The following is a 16,300-nucleotide window of genomic DNA, read 5'->3' as shown; positions in this document are numbered from 1 at the left end:
ATACTTCCAATTCTGATTGGTGGACAGAGGGTCTGGATTATGTGTTCCCTGTGCTGAATGTTAGTGCTGCGGTGGGGGAATTAGAGGAGGACGTAGGGAGGCTGTTTTTCTTCGATACCCCGGAGCTGGGGGAGTTCAAGGCAGTGGGAAAGAAGGCCATGTACAAAATCTGTGCAAAAGTGTCCCGTGCGTCTTCCCTGGAAGGGGTAAAACCGTCCAGGTGTCTCCCCAAAAGGCTGTTGGCAGTCTTTACACAAACTGCCTATTGATAAGAGGACAGCTGCCCTTCAATGGAGGATAATACATGGAGCCATAGCCACCAACATGCATCTGGTACATCTGGATCCTACTGTTGGGGAGGGGTGTCCATTCTGTGCTGAGTCTGAAACTCTGGCACATCTGTTCTTACAGTGTCCCAGGTTGGTCAGAATGATTGACCTGATCACTAGCTGGTTCTCAGCTCTGGGAGAAGTATTCTCTTCCCAACAGTTTATATTTGGGCTAAAGTACAGGTTTAGTCGAAGGGATGCAGTTATTTTGCTACATTTTGTGTCAGGGCAGCTAAATTAGCAATATGGAAAACACGAAAGAACAGTATTCTGGGATAGGGGTCAGTAGATGTGGTGGGTATGAGGCAGTAGGGATGACCAGGATGTTCTGTTGGTATGTGCTTGAATTGGACCATTCTCCTGTCCTACAACGCATTCAAAATGTTACGAGTACTTTTGGGTGCCAAGGAAAATGTATGGAGTAAGAAAATATAAATAGTAAAGTACAGATACACCAAAAAATGTATTGAATAGTACTTCCAAGTATTTTTACTTCAGAACTGTTGTCACGCCCTGTCCTTAGAGATCCTTATTATTCTCCATGTTTGGTTAGGTCAGGGTGTGACTCGGGTGGGAAATTCTATATTTTCTATTTCTTTGTTTATGACCGAGTGTGGTTCCCAATCAGAGGCAGCTGTCTATCGTTGTCTCTAATTGGGTATCATACTTAGGCAGCCTGTTTTCCACCCGAGTTTGTGGGATCTTGTTTTCTGTTTAGTTTCTTAGCCTTACAGAACTGTGTGCTTTCGTTTTTTTTTGTCTTTGTTATTTTGTTTTGGTAAAAAGACGATGTTTGCCTACCACGTGCCACGTTCTGACCATAGTTCTTGTGTGTTTTCCTTGTTTTAGTGTTGGTCAGGATGTGAGCTGGGTGGGCATTCTATGTTGTGTGTCTAGTTTGTCTATTTCTATGTTTGGCCTGATATGGTTCTCAATCAGAGGCAGGTGTTAGTCATTGTCTCTGATTTGGAACCATATTTAGGTAGCCTGTTTTGTGTTGGGATTTGTGGGTGGTTGTTTCCTGTCTTTGTGTTTTCTGCATCAGATAGGACTGTTTTGGTTTTGCCACGTTTTATGTTTTGTATTGTGTTCATGTTTAGTTTCTCTTATTAAAGAACCATGAACTCTAACCACGCTGCATTTCGGTCCTCCTCTCTTTCCCAGGAAGAAAGCCGTTACAGAACCACACCACCACAACAGGACCAAGCAGAGTGGTGACAGGCAGGAGCAGCGCAAGGAGGAATGGACAGAGAGAGATGGAGAGGAGTGGGGGGACAGAGAGAGATTGAGAGGAGTGGGGGGACAGAGAGAGATGGAGAGAAGTGGGCGGGGCAGGGAGAGATGGAGAGAAGTGGGCGGGGCAGGGAGAGACGGAGAGGAGTGGGGGGGACAGAGAGAGATCGAGAGGAGTGGAGGGGGGACAGAGAGAGATGGAGAGGAGGGGGGACAGAGAGAGATGGAGAGGAGTGGAGGGGGGACAGAGAGAGATGGAGAGGAGTGGAGGGGGGACAGAGAGAGATGGAGAGGAGTGGAGGGGGGACAGAGAGAGATGGAGAGGAGTGGAGGGGGGACAGAGAGAGAGATGGAGAGGAGGGGGGACAGAGAGAGAGATGGAGAGGAGGGGGGACAGAGAGAGATGGAGAGGAGTGGAGGGGGGACAGAGAGAGATGGAGAGGAGTGGAGGGGGGACAGAGAGAGATGGAGAGGAGTGGAGGGGGGACAGAGAGAGATGGAGAGGAGTGGAGGGGGGACAGAGAGAGATGGAGAGGAGTGGAGGGGGGACAGAGAGAGATGGAGAGGAGTGGAGGGGGGGACAGAGAGAGATGGAGAGGAGGGGGGACAGAAAGAGATGGAGAGGAGGGGGGACAGAGAGAGATGGAGAGGAGTGGAGGGGGGACAGAGAGAGATGGAGAGGAGTGGAGGGGGGACAGAGAGATGTGGAGAGGAGGGGGGACAGAGAGAGATGGAGAGGAGAGGGGACAGAGAGAGATGGAGGGGGGACAGAGAGAGATGGAGAGGAGTGGAGGGGGGACAGAGAGAGATGGAGAGGAGTGGAGGGGGGGACAGAGAGAGATGGAGAGGAGGGGGGACAGAGAGAGATGGAGAGGAGGGGGGACAGAGAGAGATGGAGAGGAGGGGGGACAGAGAGAGATGGAGAGGAGGGGGGACAGAGAGAGATGGAGAGGAGTGGGAGGGGGGCAGAGAGAGATGGAGAGGGGGGGCAGAGAGAGATGGAGAGGAGGGGGGCAGAGAGAGATGGAGAGGAGAGGGGGGCAGAGAGAGATGGAGAGGAGGGGGGACAGAGAGAGATGGAGAGGAGGGGGGACAGAGAGAGATGGAGAGGAGGGGGGACAGAGAGAGATGGAGAGGAGTGGAGGGGGGACAGAGAGAGATGGAGGAGTGGAGGGGAGACAGAGAGATGGAGAGGAGTGGAAGGGGGCAGAGAGAGATGGAGAGGAGGGGGGACAGAGAGAGATGGAGAGGAGGGGGGACAGAGAGAGATGGAGAGGAGTGGAGGGGGGACAGAGAGAGATGGAGAGGAGTGGAGGGGGGACAGAGAGAGATGGAGAGGAGTGGAGGGGGGACAGAGAGAGATGGAGAGGAATGGAGGGGGGACAGAGAGAGATGGAGAGGAGTGGAGGGGGGACAGAGAGATGGAGAGGAGTGGAGGGGGGGACAGAGAGAGATGGAGAGGAGTGGAGGGGGGGACAGAGAGAGATGGAGAGGAGTGGAGGGGGGCAGAGAGAGATGGAGAGGAGGGGGGACAGAGAGAGATGGAGAGGAGGGGGGACAGAGAGAGATGGAGAGGAGGGGGGACAGAGAGAGATGGAGAGGTGGGGGGACAGAGAGAGATGGAGAGGTGGGGGGACAGAGAGATGGAGAGAGATGGAGAGGAGAGGAGGGGGAACAGAGAGAGATGGAGAGGTGGGGGGACAGAGAGATGGAGAGGAGTGGAGGGGGGACAGAGAGAGATGGAGAGGAGTGGAGGGGGGACAGAGAGAGATGGAGAGGAGTGGAGGGGGGACAGAGAGAGATGGAGAGGAATGGAGGGGGGACAGAGAGAGATGGAGAGGAGTGGAGGGGGGACAGAGAGATGGAGAGGAGTGGAGGAGGGGACAGAGAGAGATGGAGAGGAGTGGAGGGGGGGACAGAGAGAGATGGAGAGAGATGGAGAGGAGGGGGGACAGAGAGAGATGGAGAGGTGGGGGGACAGAGAGAGATGGAGAGGTGGGGGGACAGAGAGATGGAGAGAGATGGAGAGGAGAGGAGGGGGAACAGAGAGAGATGGAGGTGGGGGGACAGAGAGATGGAGAGGAGTGGAGGGGGGACAGAGAGAGATGGAGAGGAGTGGAGGGGGGGACAGAGAGAGATGGAGAGGAGTGGAGGGGGGACAGAGAGAGATGGAGAGGAGTGGAGGGGGGGACAGAGAGAGATGGAGAAGAGTGGAGGGGGGGACAGAGAGAGATGGAGAGGAGTGGAGGGGGCAGAGAGAGATGGAGAGGAGGGGGGACAGAGAGTGATGGAGAGGAGGGGGGACAGAGAGAGATGGAGAGGAGGGGGGACAGAGAGAGATGGAGAGGTGGGGGGACAGAGAGAGATGGAGAGGTGGGGGGACAGAGAGAGATGGAGAGGTGGGGGGACAGAGAGATGGAGAGAGATGGAGAGGAGAGGAGGGGGAATAGAGAGAGAGATGGAGAGGTGGGGGGACAGAGAGATGGAGAGGAGTGGAGGGGGGACAGAGAGAGATGGAGAGGAGTGGAGGGGGGACAGAGAGAGATGGAGAGGAGTGGAGGGGGGACAGAGAGAGATGGAGAGGAGTGGAGGGGGGACAGAGAGAGATGGAGAGGAGTGGGTGGGGCAGGGAGAGATGGAGAGGAGTGGAGGGGGGGACGAGAGAGATGGAGAGGAGTGGGTGGGGTAGGGAGAGAGAGCTCTCAGATCCTCTGTCAGAACAGGGGCTTAGGAGGACAGAGAGAGGAGAGGGAGAGAGGAGAGGGAGTGTAGAAGAGGCCCTTCAAAGACTAAAACACACATGACGGAGTGTGTGTGTGTGTTTGTCTGTGTTCTGTATGTGTGTGGGTGTGTTCTGTGTGTGTCTGTGTCTGTGTGTGTGTGTTCTGTGTATTTCTTCTGTGTGTGTGTGTGTATGTGTTCTGTGTATTTCTTCTGTGTGTGTGTGTGTGTGTGTGTGTGTTCTGTGTGTGTGTGTGTGTGTGTGTGTGTGTGTGTGTTCTGTGTGTGTGTATGTGTGTTCTGTGTGTGTGTGTATGTGTGTTCTGTGTGGCCAGTTGGTGCAGTCGACATTAAATTAAAGTAAAAACACCTCCCTCTAGACATTGTCCGGCAATACAGTGTTTTGTGTGTTTACATAAGGGAAATGTCCCCCAACGTCACCCAGACACAGGGAGAATGAAAACTAGAGGAGGGAATTGTCTATAGGCCTGAAGCTTGCTGTCATTTACAAGGATGATTTGACGGTGATTAAAAAAACTAAATAAAAAACACCCCACATCAGCAAATCAGGAACCACAGATCGTCCACATCTAAATGGTGCCCCGAAGACATTCATTTTACTGAATCAACATCACATTTAAGAAAGATTGGCTAGACAGAAAATCGGTGAGAGAGAAATGGAACTCACAAAAATACTTATATTTCTGTCTCAAACACTCCCCCCCATGGTCTCTCTATCCCATCTCTTTCTCCCCTCTCTCACTCTCTCCATCCTTGAGGCCTGCGGGCCTGATGATGTTTCGAGACATAGAAGCTCTGTTAATATGCTGTTGTGTTAATTACAATGTCACTCTCACTGACACTCTGCTTCTTCATGACAGCACAACTGTTATCAGGTAGTGTTAACAGGTAGTGTTATCAGGTAGTGTTATCAGGTAGTGTTAACAGGTTGTGTTAACAGGTAGTGTTATCAGGTAGTGTTAACAGGTAGTTTTAACAGGTAGTGTTAACAGGTAGCGTTAACAGGTAGCGTTAACAGGTAGCGTTAACAGGTTGCGTTAACAGGTTGCGTTAACAGGTAGTGTTATCAGGTAGTGCTAACAAGGAAGTTTTAACAGGTAGTGTTAACAGGTAGCGTTAACAGGTAGTGTTGTCAGGTAGTGTTATCAGGTAGTGTTAACAGGTAGTGTTAACAGGTAGCCTTAACAGGTAGTGTTATCACGTAGTGTTAGCAGGTAGTGTTAACAGGTAGTATTAACAGGTAGTGGTAACAGGTAGTGGTAACAGGTAGTGGTAACAGGTAGTGTTAACGGGTAGTGTTATCGGGTAGTGTTATCGGGTAGTGTTATCGGGTAGTGTTAACAAGTAGTGTTAACAGGTAGTGTTATCGGGTAGTGTTAACAGGTAGTGTTCACAGGTAGTGTTATCGGGTAGTGTTATCGGATAGTGTTATCAGTTAACAGGTAGTGCTAACAGGTAGTGTTATCGGGTAGTGTTAACAGATAGTGTTCACAGGTAGTGTTAACAGCTAGTGTTATCAGTTAGTGTTAACAGGTAGTGCTAACAGGTAGTGTTATCGGGTAGTGTTAACAGGTAGTGTTATCGGGTGGTGTTAAAAGGTAGTGTTATCGGGTAATGTTAACGGGTAGTGCTAACGGGTTGTGTTATCGGGTAATGTTAACGGGTAGTGTTAACAGGTAGTGTTATCGGGTGGTGTTAAAAGGTAGTGTTATCGGTTAATGTTAACGGGTAGTGTTAACAGGTAGTGTTATCGGGTGGTGTTAAAAGGTAGTGTTATCGGGTAGTGTTAACAGGTAGTGCTAACAGGTAGTGTTATCGGGTACTGTTATCGGGTAGTGTTATCGGGTAGTGTTAACAGGTAGTGTTATCGGGAGGTGTTAACAGGTATTGTTAACGGGTAGTATTAACGGGTAGTGTTATCAGGTAGTGTAAACAGGTAGTGTTAACAGGTAGTGTTAACAGGTAGTGTTAACAGGTCGTGTTAACGGGTAGTATGATCGGGTAGTGTTAACGGGTAGTGTTAACGGGTAGCGTTAACAGGTAGCCTTAACAGGTAGTGTTATCAGGTAGCGTTAACAGGTAGCCTTAACAGGTAGTGTTAAACGGGTAGTGTTATCGGGTAGGATTAACGGGTTGTGTTAACGGGTAGTGTTAACAGGTACTGTTAACAGGTAGTGTTATCAGGTAGTGTTAAACAGGAGGTGTTAACAGGTAGCCTTAACAGGTAGCGTAAACAGTTAGCTTTAACAGGTAGCCTGAACAGGTAGCATTTACAGGTAGCGTTTACAGGTAGTCTTAACAGGTACTGTTATCGGGTAGTGTTATCGGGTAGTGTTATCAGTTAGTGTTAACAGGTAGTGCTAACAGGTAGTGTTATCGGGTAGTGTTAACAGGAGGTGTTAACAGGTAGCCTTAACAGGTAGCGTTAACAGTTAGCTTTAACAGGCAGCCTTAACAGGTAGCTTTAACAGGTAGCCTTTACAGGTAGCGTTAACAGGTAGCGTTAACAGGTAGCGTTGACAGGCAGTGTTAACAAGTAGTGTTATCAGGTAGTGTTATCATGTAGTGTTAACAGGTAGCCTTAACAGGTAGCGTTAACAGGTAGCGTTGACAGGTAGTGTTAACAAGTAGTGTTATCATGTAGCCTTAACAGGTAGCGTTAACAGTTAGCTTTAACAGGCAGCCTTAACAGGTAGCTTTAACAGGTAGCCTTTACAGGTAGCGTTAACAGGTAGCGTTAACAGGTAGCGTTGACAGGCAGTGTTAACAAGTAGTGTTATCAGGTAGTGTTATCATGTAGTGTTAACAGGTAGCCTTAACAGGTAGCGTTAACAGGTAGCGTTGACAGGTAGTGTTAACAAGTAGTGTTATCATGTAGTGTTAACAGGTAGCCTTAACAGGTAGCCTTAACAGGTAGTGTTAACAGGTAGCCTTAACATGTAGCCTTAACATGTAGCGTTAACAGGTAGTGTTAACGGGTAGTGTTAACGGGTAGTGTTAACAGGTAGTGTTATCGGGTGGTATTAAAAGGTAGTGTTATCGGGTAGTGTTAACAGGTAGTGCTAACAGGTAGTGTTATCGGGTACTGTTATCGGGTAGTGTTATCGGGTAGTGTTAACAGGTAGTGTTATCGGGAGGTGTTAACAGGTATTGTTAACGGGTAGTATTAACGGGTAGTGTTATCAGGTAGTGTAAACAGGTAGTGTTAACAGGTAGTGTTAACAGGTCGTGTTAACGGGTAGTATGATCGGGTAGTGTTAACGGGTAGTGTTAACGGGTAGCGTTAACAGGTAGCCTTAACAGGTAGTGTTATCAGGTAGCGTTAACAGGTAGCCTTAACAGGTAGTGTTAAACGGGTAGTGTTATCGGGTAGGATTAACGGGTTGTGTTAACGGGTAGTGTTAACAGGTACTGTTAACAGGTAGTGTTATCAGGTAGTGTTAAACAGGAGGTGTTAACAGGTAGCCTTAACAGGTAGCGTAAACAGTTAGCTTTAACAGGTAGCCTGAACAGGTAGCATTTACAGGTAGCGTTTACAGGTAGTCTAAACAGGTACTGTTATCGGGTAGTGTTATCGGGTAGTGTTATCAGTTAGTGTTAACAGGTAGTGCTAACAGGTAGTGTTATCGGGTAGTGTTAACAGGAGGTGTTAACAGGTAGCCTTAACAGGTAGCGTTAACAGTTAGCTTTAACAGGCAGCCTTAACAGGTAGCTTTAACAGGTAGCCTTTACAGGTAGCGTTAACAGGTAGCGTTGACAGGCAGTGTTAACAAGTAGTGTTATCAGGTAGTGTTATCAGGTAGTGTTATCTGGTAGTGTTATCTGGTAGTGTTAACGGGTAGTGTTATCAGGTAGTGTTAACAGGTAGTGTTAACGGGTAGTGTTATCGGGTAGTGTTAACGGGTAGTGTTAACGGGTAGTGTTATCAGGTAGTGTTAACGGGTAGTGTTATCAGGTAGTGTTAACAGGTTGTGTTAACGGGTAGTGTTATCAGGTAGTGTTAACGGGTAGTGTTATCAGGTAGTGTTAACAGGTTGTGTTAACGGGTAGTGTTATCAGGTAGTGTTAACAGGTTGTGTTAACGGGTAGTGTTAACAGGTAGTGTGGGGGGGGGGGGGGGGGCAAATTGACAGCAAGAAGCCTGCAAGAAGTTTGATTAGTTTTAAGCCTAATAACATTTAATTCAGTTGGGAAAGTATGGTTTATCTACCCTCCAATCCCAGAATGTGTAATCTTGCCTTTAAAAACTCTTGCCACAGTCAGTTTTGGGGTCAATTCCATTTCAATTCAAGACTTACATGGACATTCCAATTCTCTTTAATTGTTTTCAGTTACAAAAATGTCCAATTGAAGTTTTGTTTATTTTTAGAATTGACTGGAATTAAAATGGAATTGGCCCCAACCCTTGCCCCAGTTCTAACCAAGCTGGCTAATTTAGACAGAACTGGGCACAAAGGAGCAAGAAATAGACACAGGAAGAGTAACTAGATGACTCCATTTGAGAGAGATGTGGAGAGACAGGCTGCCATGTCTTGTCTAACTGTGTTCTGTTCCGGAATGTTACAGAACTTCTTCAGACAGTGACTCACAAGAGGTCAACCCCAGTCACAAGGTGATGCTCTGACCCCCTTTCCTTCCTCCAATCACAGCCAGTGATCTGTCCTCAAATTACCCAGCAGGCCCCGCACTCTGCCTCTCACCGACCCCGCCTCAGCTGCACGTCTCTTTTGTGCAAACAGAGAGCTGCGTTCAGGGTCTGGAGACTGACAGTTAGGGTGACCTGGCAGACCTTGAGACAGACTCACCTCTTCAGGCGAGAGGGAGCTGCTGCTGTCACACACCCACACACTGTACATGGACACACACACACACACACGTCAGCCCGCTAGGCTTGGCCAAGAGCCAGTGTATCTCCAGACAAACATATCCTCACCGCCATCTCCTGTTCATCCTCAGAGGAAACGCACTCACGCACGCGCACACACACACACACACACACACATACACACACACTGGTGAAGGAAATCTTTTCAATATATAGATGGTCTTCATATGTCTAGGTCTAAAACGGTCTCAACTGCTCTGTGCATCGAGGCTTTTAGAGAGGTTCTGGGATGATGGACTTTAGGTGTTGTGGTCAGTTCAGGCCATTTGAGCATCACATCATGTTTCATAGACAGCACACTCGTAAGGACAAGTTGTCCCTCTTTAGTGGTACATTCCATTACAAATGAATATCACGGATGGACACAGCCTACTGTGTAGCCTACCTGATCCAGTTTCCAGTGGAACTCTGCAGGTCTGAAGGTGTCCACCTGGATGAAGTCTCTCCGGAGCAGGAAGACCAGACGACAGTTATGGACGTAAAGGGAGTAGTGGTGTCTGTTCATCTCTGGAGAGGGGATGAGGAAAGAGAAGAGCACATCAAGGTAACACAGCTTCCCTAAAATTACCACAATCTTTGACTTAAGACACCTTCTCTTAAGTGAAGATAAACCCATTCATGTCAGTAGACCACACCCCTTATTGATAGGTCACACCTACCACCATTAGAACACATCCATTCAATGTTTCCGCCCCTCTCCACACAGCCCTTCCCAGTCTACTTCTCTCCCAGCCACACCTCTCTCTTCCCTCCCAACTTCCTTCCCCTCGTCTAACCTGTCTTATCAGAGTTGCAGAGCAGGGTCTCTTTCTCCGCCCTCAGTCCAGGATTGGGTCCATGCTTCATCCACGTTGCGACGGTGAACTGATCAGTCAGGTTCTGTGGTACCACCTGGTCCGGAATCCTCGCCGCTTGCCGCCCGTCAAACCGGAAGATGAGGTCGCTGTCCCGCTCACTGTCCGTCACCAGGGACGCCGTCCAATTGGTGGAGGCGCTGGGGGCGGGGAGAAGATCTGTGCTGCCCGACGAGGCCCCTGGGTAATTGTTGCCATGGGAACAGATAGGGAAGCCCAACAGCAAAGAAATAGAAATCAACACAGATATACAGAAGGTTCAGACTGACCTTGGCTATGATCACTTATGAACAAGCCAAACGCCCAGGCTTAATGTATAAATCAATGTTCAGAGATTGATAGTGGATGTGAGTATTGATTTGTGACAAATGAAACAGACTTTCAGAGGTAGGAGTGGATGAAAGACATCATAAGAAATGGCCATGCCATGCCTACAGTACATACTGCTTTATCTATCACCGTGGACACTAAGAAACCTACAGAACACCATAGTAAGGCAAAGAAAGAAGGGATGGCTGGAATTAATTTCATGTTCTGTGTTTATATCGAGTCATAATTCCCCACACAGCCAATCAGACAAGCTATTACAAAGGAGAGACTGTTTTTTGATCCTTTCACAGGAAAATAAAAACCGATCAGTCAAAACTCCTGTTAAATCAATTTATCCTCTTTCCCTTTCTCCCCCTCTCTCATTCTCCCCTTCCTCTCTCTCTCTCTCTCTCTGTATGTGTTTTCTAAGCTCACTCCATCATTCTCAACATCTTTTTTTCCTGAAAGATTCTTGTTTTGTTAATGTCTTCTTGATAAACATAATTCTCGCCTTGTCACAGTGCTCCTCTGCAGCACTAACATGTCCCCACTAAGATACAGCTCTATTGACTTTTGTGCCCTCCCATTATAATAGTGAAGGTCTTAAGTAATGCCTTGTTACACAGGCATAGCACATTAATAAATGGTTTATAACAGCTATGACACAGTGATGGTGGTACCTCCAAAACACAGCAAGGCTCCAAATAAACCACATTGATACAATATGATCCATCGCTCTGCTATATCTCTCCATCCAGACAGACAATTGAAACATGCATCTGTTCATTTTATGCGAATAACAGGACATTAGAGTATTAATTCATGTTTTTTTCCCCTGCCTGTCTTTAAAGTCTGTTTCTCCCCGACTGCTGTTCATGACTTGCAGTGATTAGATTCTGGGAGCTCCCGACAAAATGTTATTGTGCTGACGTAGCTTCCAGAGGCAGTTTGGAGCTCGTAGTGAATAGATGCGCGGTGCCCTGCCACCACCGCCACCGCCGCCACCGCCACCACCGCCACCGCCACCGCCACCACCGACTGAGGGAGGGAGTTATCCATTCAGATAAGGGTCTGACGATGACTCCCTCCACCCCCCACCACCACCATAGCTCGCTGTGTGCAGAATGAAAGCTTTAGCGGCTCCGTTAGAGCTGATGTTTCTTTGTCATGTTCTCTGCACAAACACGGAGGTGTAGACAGGCTCTTCACTGAGGAGACAGCTAGCTCAAGCTAATACTTTCGCTCTGTCACGTCATTAACAGCAGCAGAGCTTCATTTAACACAGCTTTACCAACAGACATGAGAAAGAAGACCTGGTCTGGGGAGTTTAACTGGTGGTTTTATTAAGTTCTCTACAGTCTGATGATTTTTGGAGTGGCTCTGTTCTGTTATGCAACGAATATCTAATTGTAAATAAAGTGAAATGCTTCGACTAACTTATGGCCATTTATAGAGAAATACACTATACAGAAGTATGTGGACACCGCTTCAAATTAGTGGATTTGGCTATTTCAGCCAAACCCGTTGATGACAGGTGTATAAAATCACCCACACAGCCATGTAATCCCCATAGACCAAACATCGGCAATAAAGTGACCTTACTGAAGAGCTCAAGGACTTTCAATGTGGCACCATCATAGGATGCCACCTTTCCAACAAGTCAGTTCGTCAAATTTCTGCCCTGCTAGAGCTGCCCTGGTCAACTGTATGTGCTGTAATTGTGAAGTGGAAACGTCTAGGAGCAGCAACAGCTCAGCTGCAAAGTGCCACACAAGCTCACAGAATGGGCCCACAGAGTGCTGATGCACATAGCTCGGTTGCAACATTCACTACGAGCTCCAAACTGCCTCTGGAAGCTACGTCAGCACAAGAACATTTGTCGGGAGCTTCATGAAATGGGTTTCCATCAGTGTTGTAAAGTACTTAAGTAAAAATACTTTAAAGTACAACTTAAGTCGTTTTTTTACTTTTTTACTTTTACTTTTACTTCTACTTCACTACATTGCTAAAGAAAGTAATATACTTTGTTTGTAAATGAGGCTGAGTGTTGGGAGTGTGCCCCTGGCTATACATTTCTTACGTCCGTTGTTGGAATGAGACCAAGGTGCAGCGTGGTAAACGTACATCTTTCTTTCTTTGTTAATTTTGATGAAAAACAAAAAAAAAGATCCACGACCGTCAAGTTCTGCAGGCTATACAGCAACTAACAAAATCAAGATCCCACAAATTCAGGTGGAAAACAGGCTGCCTAAGTATGATTCCCAATCAGAGACAACGATAGACAGCTGCCTCTGATTGGGAACCATACCTGGCCAACAAAGAATGCCTACCCAAATCACACCCCGACCTAACCAAATAGAGAAATAATAAGGCTCTCTAAGGTCAGGGCGTGACACAATAAAATAATAATAAATAAAATGGTGCTGTCTGGTTTGCTTAAAATATAAGGATTTTTTTACTATTTATACTTTTACTTTTGATACTTAGGTATATCTTAAAAATTACATTTACTTATGATACTTAAGTATATTTAAAATCAAATACTTTTTTTAACTTAAGTAGAATTTTACTGGGTGAGTTTCAACTTTTACTTAGTTTTACTCAAGTATGACGATACAGTACTTTTCCCACCAATAGTTTCCATGGTTTCCAGCAGCCACACACAAGCTTAATATCACCATGCACTATGCTGGAGTGGTGTAAAGTTCGCCGCCATGGACACTGGAGCAGTGGAAACGCGTTCTCTAGAGTGATGAATCACACTTTACCAGGAGAATGCTACCTGCCCCAATGCACAGTGCCAACTGTAAAGTCTGGTGGAGGAGGAATTATGGTCTGGGGCTGTTTTTCATGGTCTGGGCTAGGCCCCTTAGTTCCAGTGAAGGGAAATCGTAACGCAACAGCATACAATGACATTCTAGACGATTCTGTGCTTCCAACATTGTGGAAACAGTTTGGAGAAGGCCATTTGCTGTTTCAGCTTGACAATGCCCCTGTGCACAAAGCGAGGTCCAGACAGAAATGGTTTGTCGAGATCGGTGTGGAAGAACTTTGTCTGGCCTGCACAGAGCCCTGACCTCAACACCATCGAACACCTTTGGGATGAATTGAAATGCCGACTCCCAGATGAGCGAAGGCTGTTATAGCAGCAAAGGAGGGACCAACTACATATTAATCCCATGTTTTTAGAAGGAGATCTTCGACTAGCAGGTGTCCACATACTTTTGGTTATGGAGTGTATGTATCCCATAAGGTACGTACCACAGAGTTTCTGCAGGGACTTCTCCGAGTAGGTCTCCCGGTCGCAGCCCTTCCCAATATGGCTGGTCTGTAGCTCTACCGTGGTCCTCACTGAGGAGAGAAGCCCTCCACACGTCTCCAGATTCATCTTGGGAAACAGCTGTTTGCTGCCTGTGCCTGGCTCATAGTCCACTCTTTTGTCCCAGCCTAGGAAAGATACAAGACACAATTGTTAGGAATGGGGGTGTGTGTGTGTGAGAGAGAATGAGAGAGAGAGAATGAGAGCGATCTTGGGGTGTTAAAATGTGGTCCTTTGAGCAGAACAACAGGTGACAACAGGCATTGTCTGATCTATTCTTGTTTCAGATTATGTTAACTTCTACTTCTACTTCTACTTCTATTTCCGTGTGATTTTCACAATGCATGCTCTTGTGTCCATTCCTGCCTTGTAGGTCCCCCATAAAAATGTGACAGCCCATTTCAGAGTTTTATGCAGTCAATAAAATGTTTAATAATGTGAGTCAATGTCGCTATCCACTGTACATTTCTGGGCACACTAAATCACTATGACATGAATAAAATGTAGAGAGTGTTCAACCAGACCATTTCTCTCACAGTTCAGTGTGTGTGTCTTCTAATCACCTTGGTTACTACATGCTCTTGTGTGTACAGTATGGTGTGGGTGTGTGTGTTCTAATCACCTTGGTTACTACATGCTCTTGTGTGTACAGTATGGTGTGGGTGTGTGTGTTCTAATCACCTTGGTTACTACATGCTCTTGTGTGTACAGTATGGTGTGTGTGTATTTGTGTGTTTTTCAGTTTGGGTATTTTAAGATGCACTGCATTTCTATGTGTGTGTGTGTGTGTGTGTGTGTTAATGTGTGTGGTGCGCTGTGTGAATTCGTAGTGTCTATTGAGCAGTGTGTGTAAGAGAAACAGGCAGACAGAGAGAGGCAGGTAGAACGAACCAGGCAGGCAGAGCTGAACATAAACCTGAGGTGAAGACAACACTGATTGGATAAGAAGGGAATCAGCTAATCGCTGCCCTCTGGACTGTTACATCTGTCATGTTCACTTCCTCAAAGACACACACACACACACACACACACACACACACACACACACACACACACACACACACACACACACACACACACACACACACACACACTCCTTTATTCTGCATTTCTTGCTTTTTATCAGTTCAAAAAATGACTTGGCAAGTTTGGCTCATCAGAGCCCATATTCCTCATCATATATTAGTGCTGAGTGATTGGTGCTATTTGATTTCGGTTCAGTTTCGGTTAGATTCTTAAAAGAATATTCAGATGTTGTATAGAATACCTTAGCTTTATTTGAGGACTTTATTATTTAATTCCAAATCATCATCTCATTTCTATAGAGCTGCTGCCTATGCTGTCTGAAAAAAAACTATATTTTAGTAGTTCTTCAAAGTAAATAAGGCAAACGTTTCTGACTTCTAAATACAAACTAGGCCTACAGTATATCATGTATTCACAGGTAGAGATTGAATTGAATGTGGATAACAGATATATACAACAAAATGTACAATGTGGACCCAGAGGATATCACTTGAAAATACTAATTAAAACGATTGTATCCCATGTAGTCCTTGATGGTAAAAACAATAACACATATGATTAAAAGACAAGACAAAATTACACACAACCATAAATACATTCATTTATATTGACATCCTAAAAAGTGTCACTATTCACAGTACTTCTCCCAAACCTTAAAAATCAACAATATTTCATTTCACATTAAAGCAATCTATTAATTGCACATCATACCGATCCTTCAAATAAATCCACCTGACCAGCAGTAGGGGGCACAAGGCGGAGTGGAGTGGTTTCTCTTACTTAGACAACCTTGTCCAAATGAAAATGTCTGCCTGCTTTTTAAAGGTTCATTTCGGTTAATCACTCAACACTATCATATAAATTCATATTCCTGCTCATAAAGGTTCCTATATAGACTCATTACGACATGACCATACTCATATAGAGGATGATTGAGGTCAGTGGTGGCAACGTGGTGAATGTGGGGCCTTACAGGGACTCTGTGTGACTGAGCTGTTCCATTTGTGTTCCTGCTAAATAATTTACTTCTATTCATGAGGCACGGCATGGTGCCGCTGCTCGCTCTGCCTTGCGCCGTGCTACAAAAAAAAACACGTACACACAGACACACACACAAACACAGACAGAGACACACAAACAAACACACACCGCGAATCATACTGTTAGCGGTAGTGTGAGTTTCCGGTAATAGGAAGCTATTCTATCGCTGAAGAGATCTTTATTTTCCACAGTATGCACACTGCAGGACTCACTGAGGGAGAGAGGAGAGTGCAATGTAGTGAACATTATGCCATAATCCAGTCCGTGTATTCACACTGTGTGATTCCAGTTCCATGTTTTACAGTAGCCGGGTGGCGGGAGGCATATGCTATGTGAACTATGTAATGGAGTGATATGTCATGTGAACTATGTAATGGAGTGATATGTCATGTGAACTATGTAATGGAGTGATATGTCATGTGAACTATGTAATGGAGTGATATGTCATGTGAACTATGTAATGGAGTGATATGCCATGTGAACTACGTAATGGAGTGATATGCCATGTGAACTATGTAATGGGGTGATATGTCATGTGAACTATGTAATGGAGTGATATGTC

The 16,300-nt window shown here is 46.2% G+C and overlaps 1 protein-coding gene across 1 annotated transcript in view; it reads right to left on the bottom strand.

Moving 5' to 3' along the window:
• The window catches only part of LOC109909471 (calsyntenin-2-like), a 420,037-nt gene that overhangs the window by 91,503 nt on the left and 312,234 nt on the right, over positions 1-16,300 (bottom strand). The window contains exons 6-8 of the mRNA XM_031795495.1: positions 13,614-13,799; positions 9,966-10,223; positions 9,575-9,696 (exon numbers count right to left, since the gene is read on the bottom strand). Coding sequence (XP_031651355.1) covers positions 9,575-9,696; positions 9,966-10,223; positions 13,614-13,799 — 566 coding nt within the window. The remainder of the gene's footprint in view (positions 1-9,574; positions 9,697-9,965; positions 10,224-13,613; positions 13,800-16,300) is intronic.

The sequence above is a fragment of the Oncorhynchus kisutch genome, linkage group LG18, assembly GCF_002021735.2.
Source record: "Oncorhynchus kisutch isolate 150728-3 linkage group LG18, Okis_V2, whole genome shotgun sequence".
NCBI lineage: Eukaryota > Metazoa > Chordata > Actinopteri > Salmoniformes > Salmonidae > Oncorhynchus > Oncorhynchus kisutch.
This window is presented reverse-complemented; position numbering and strand designations above follow the sequence as displayed.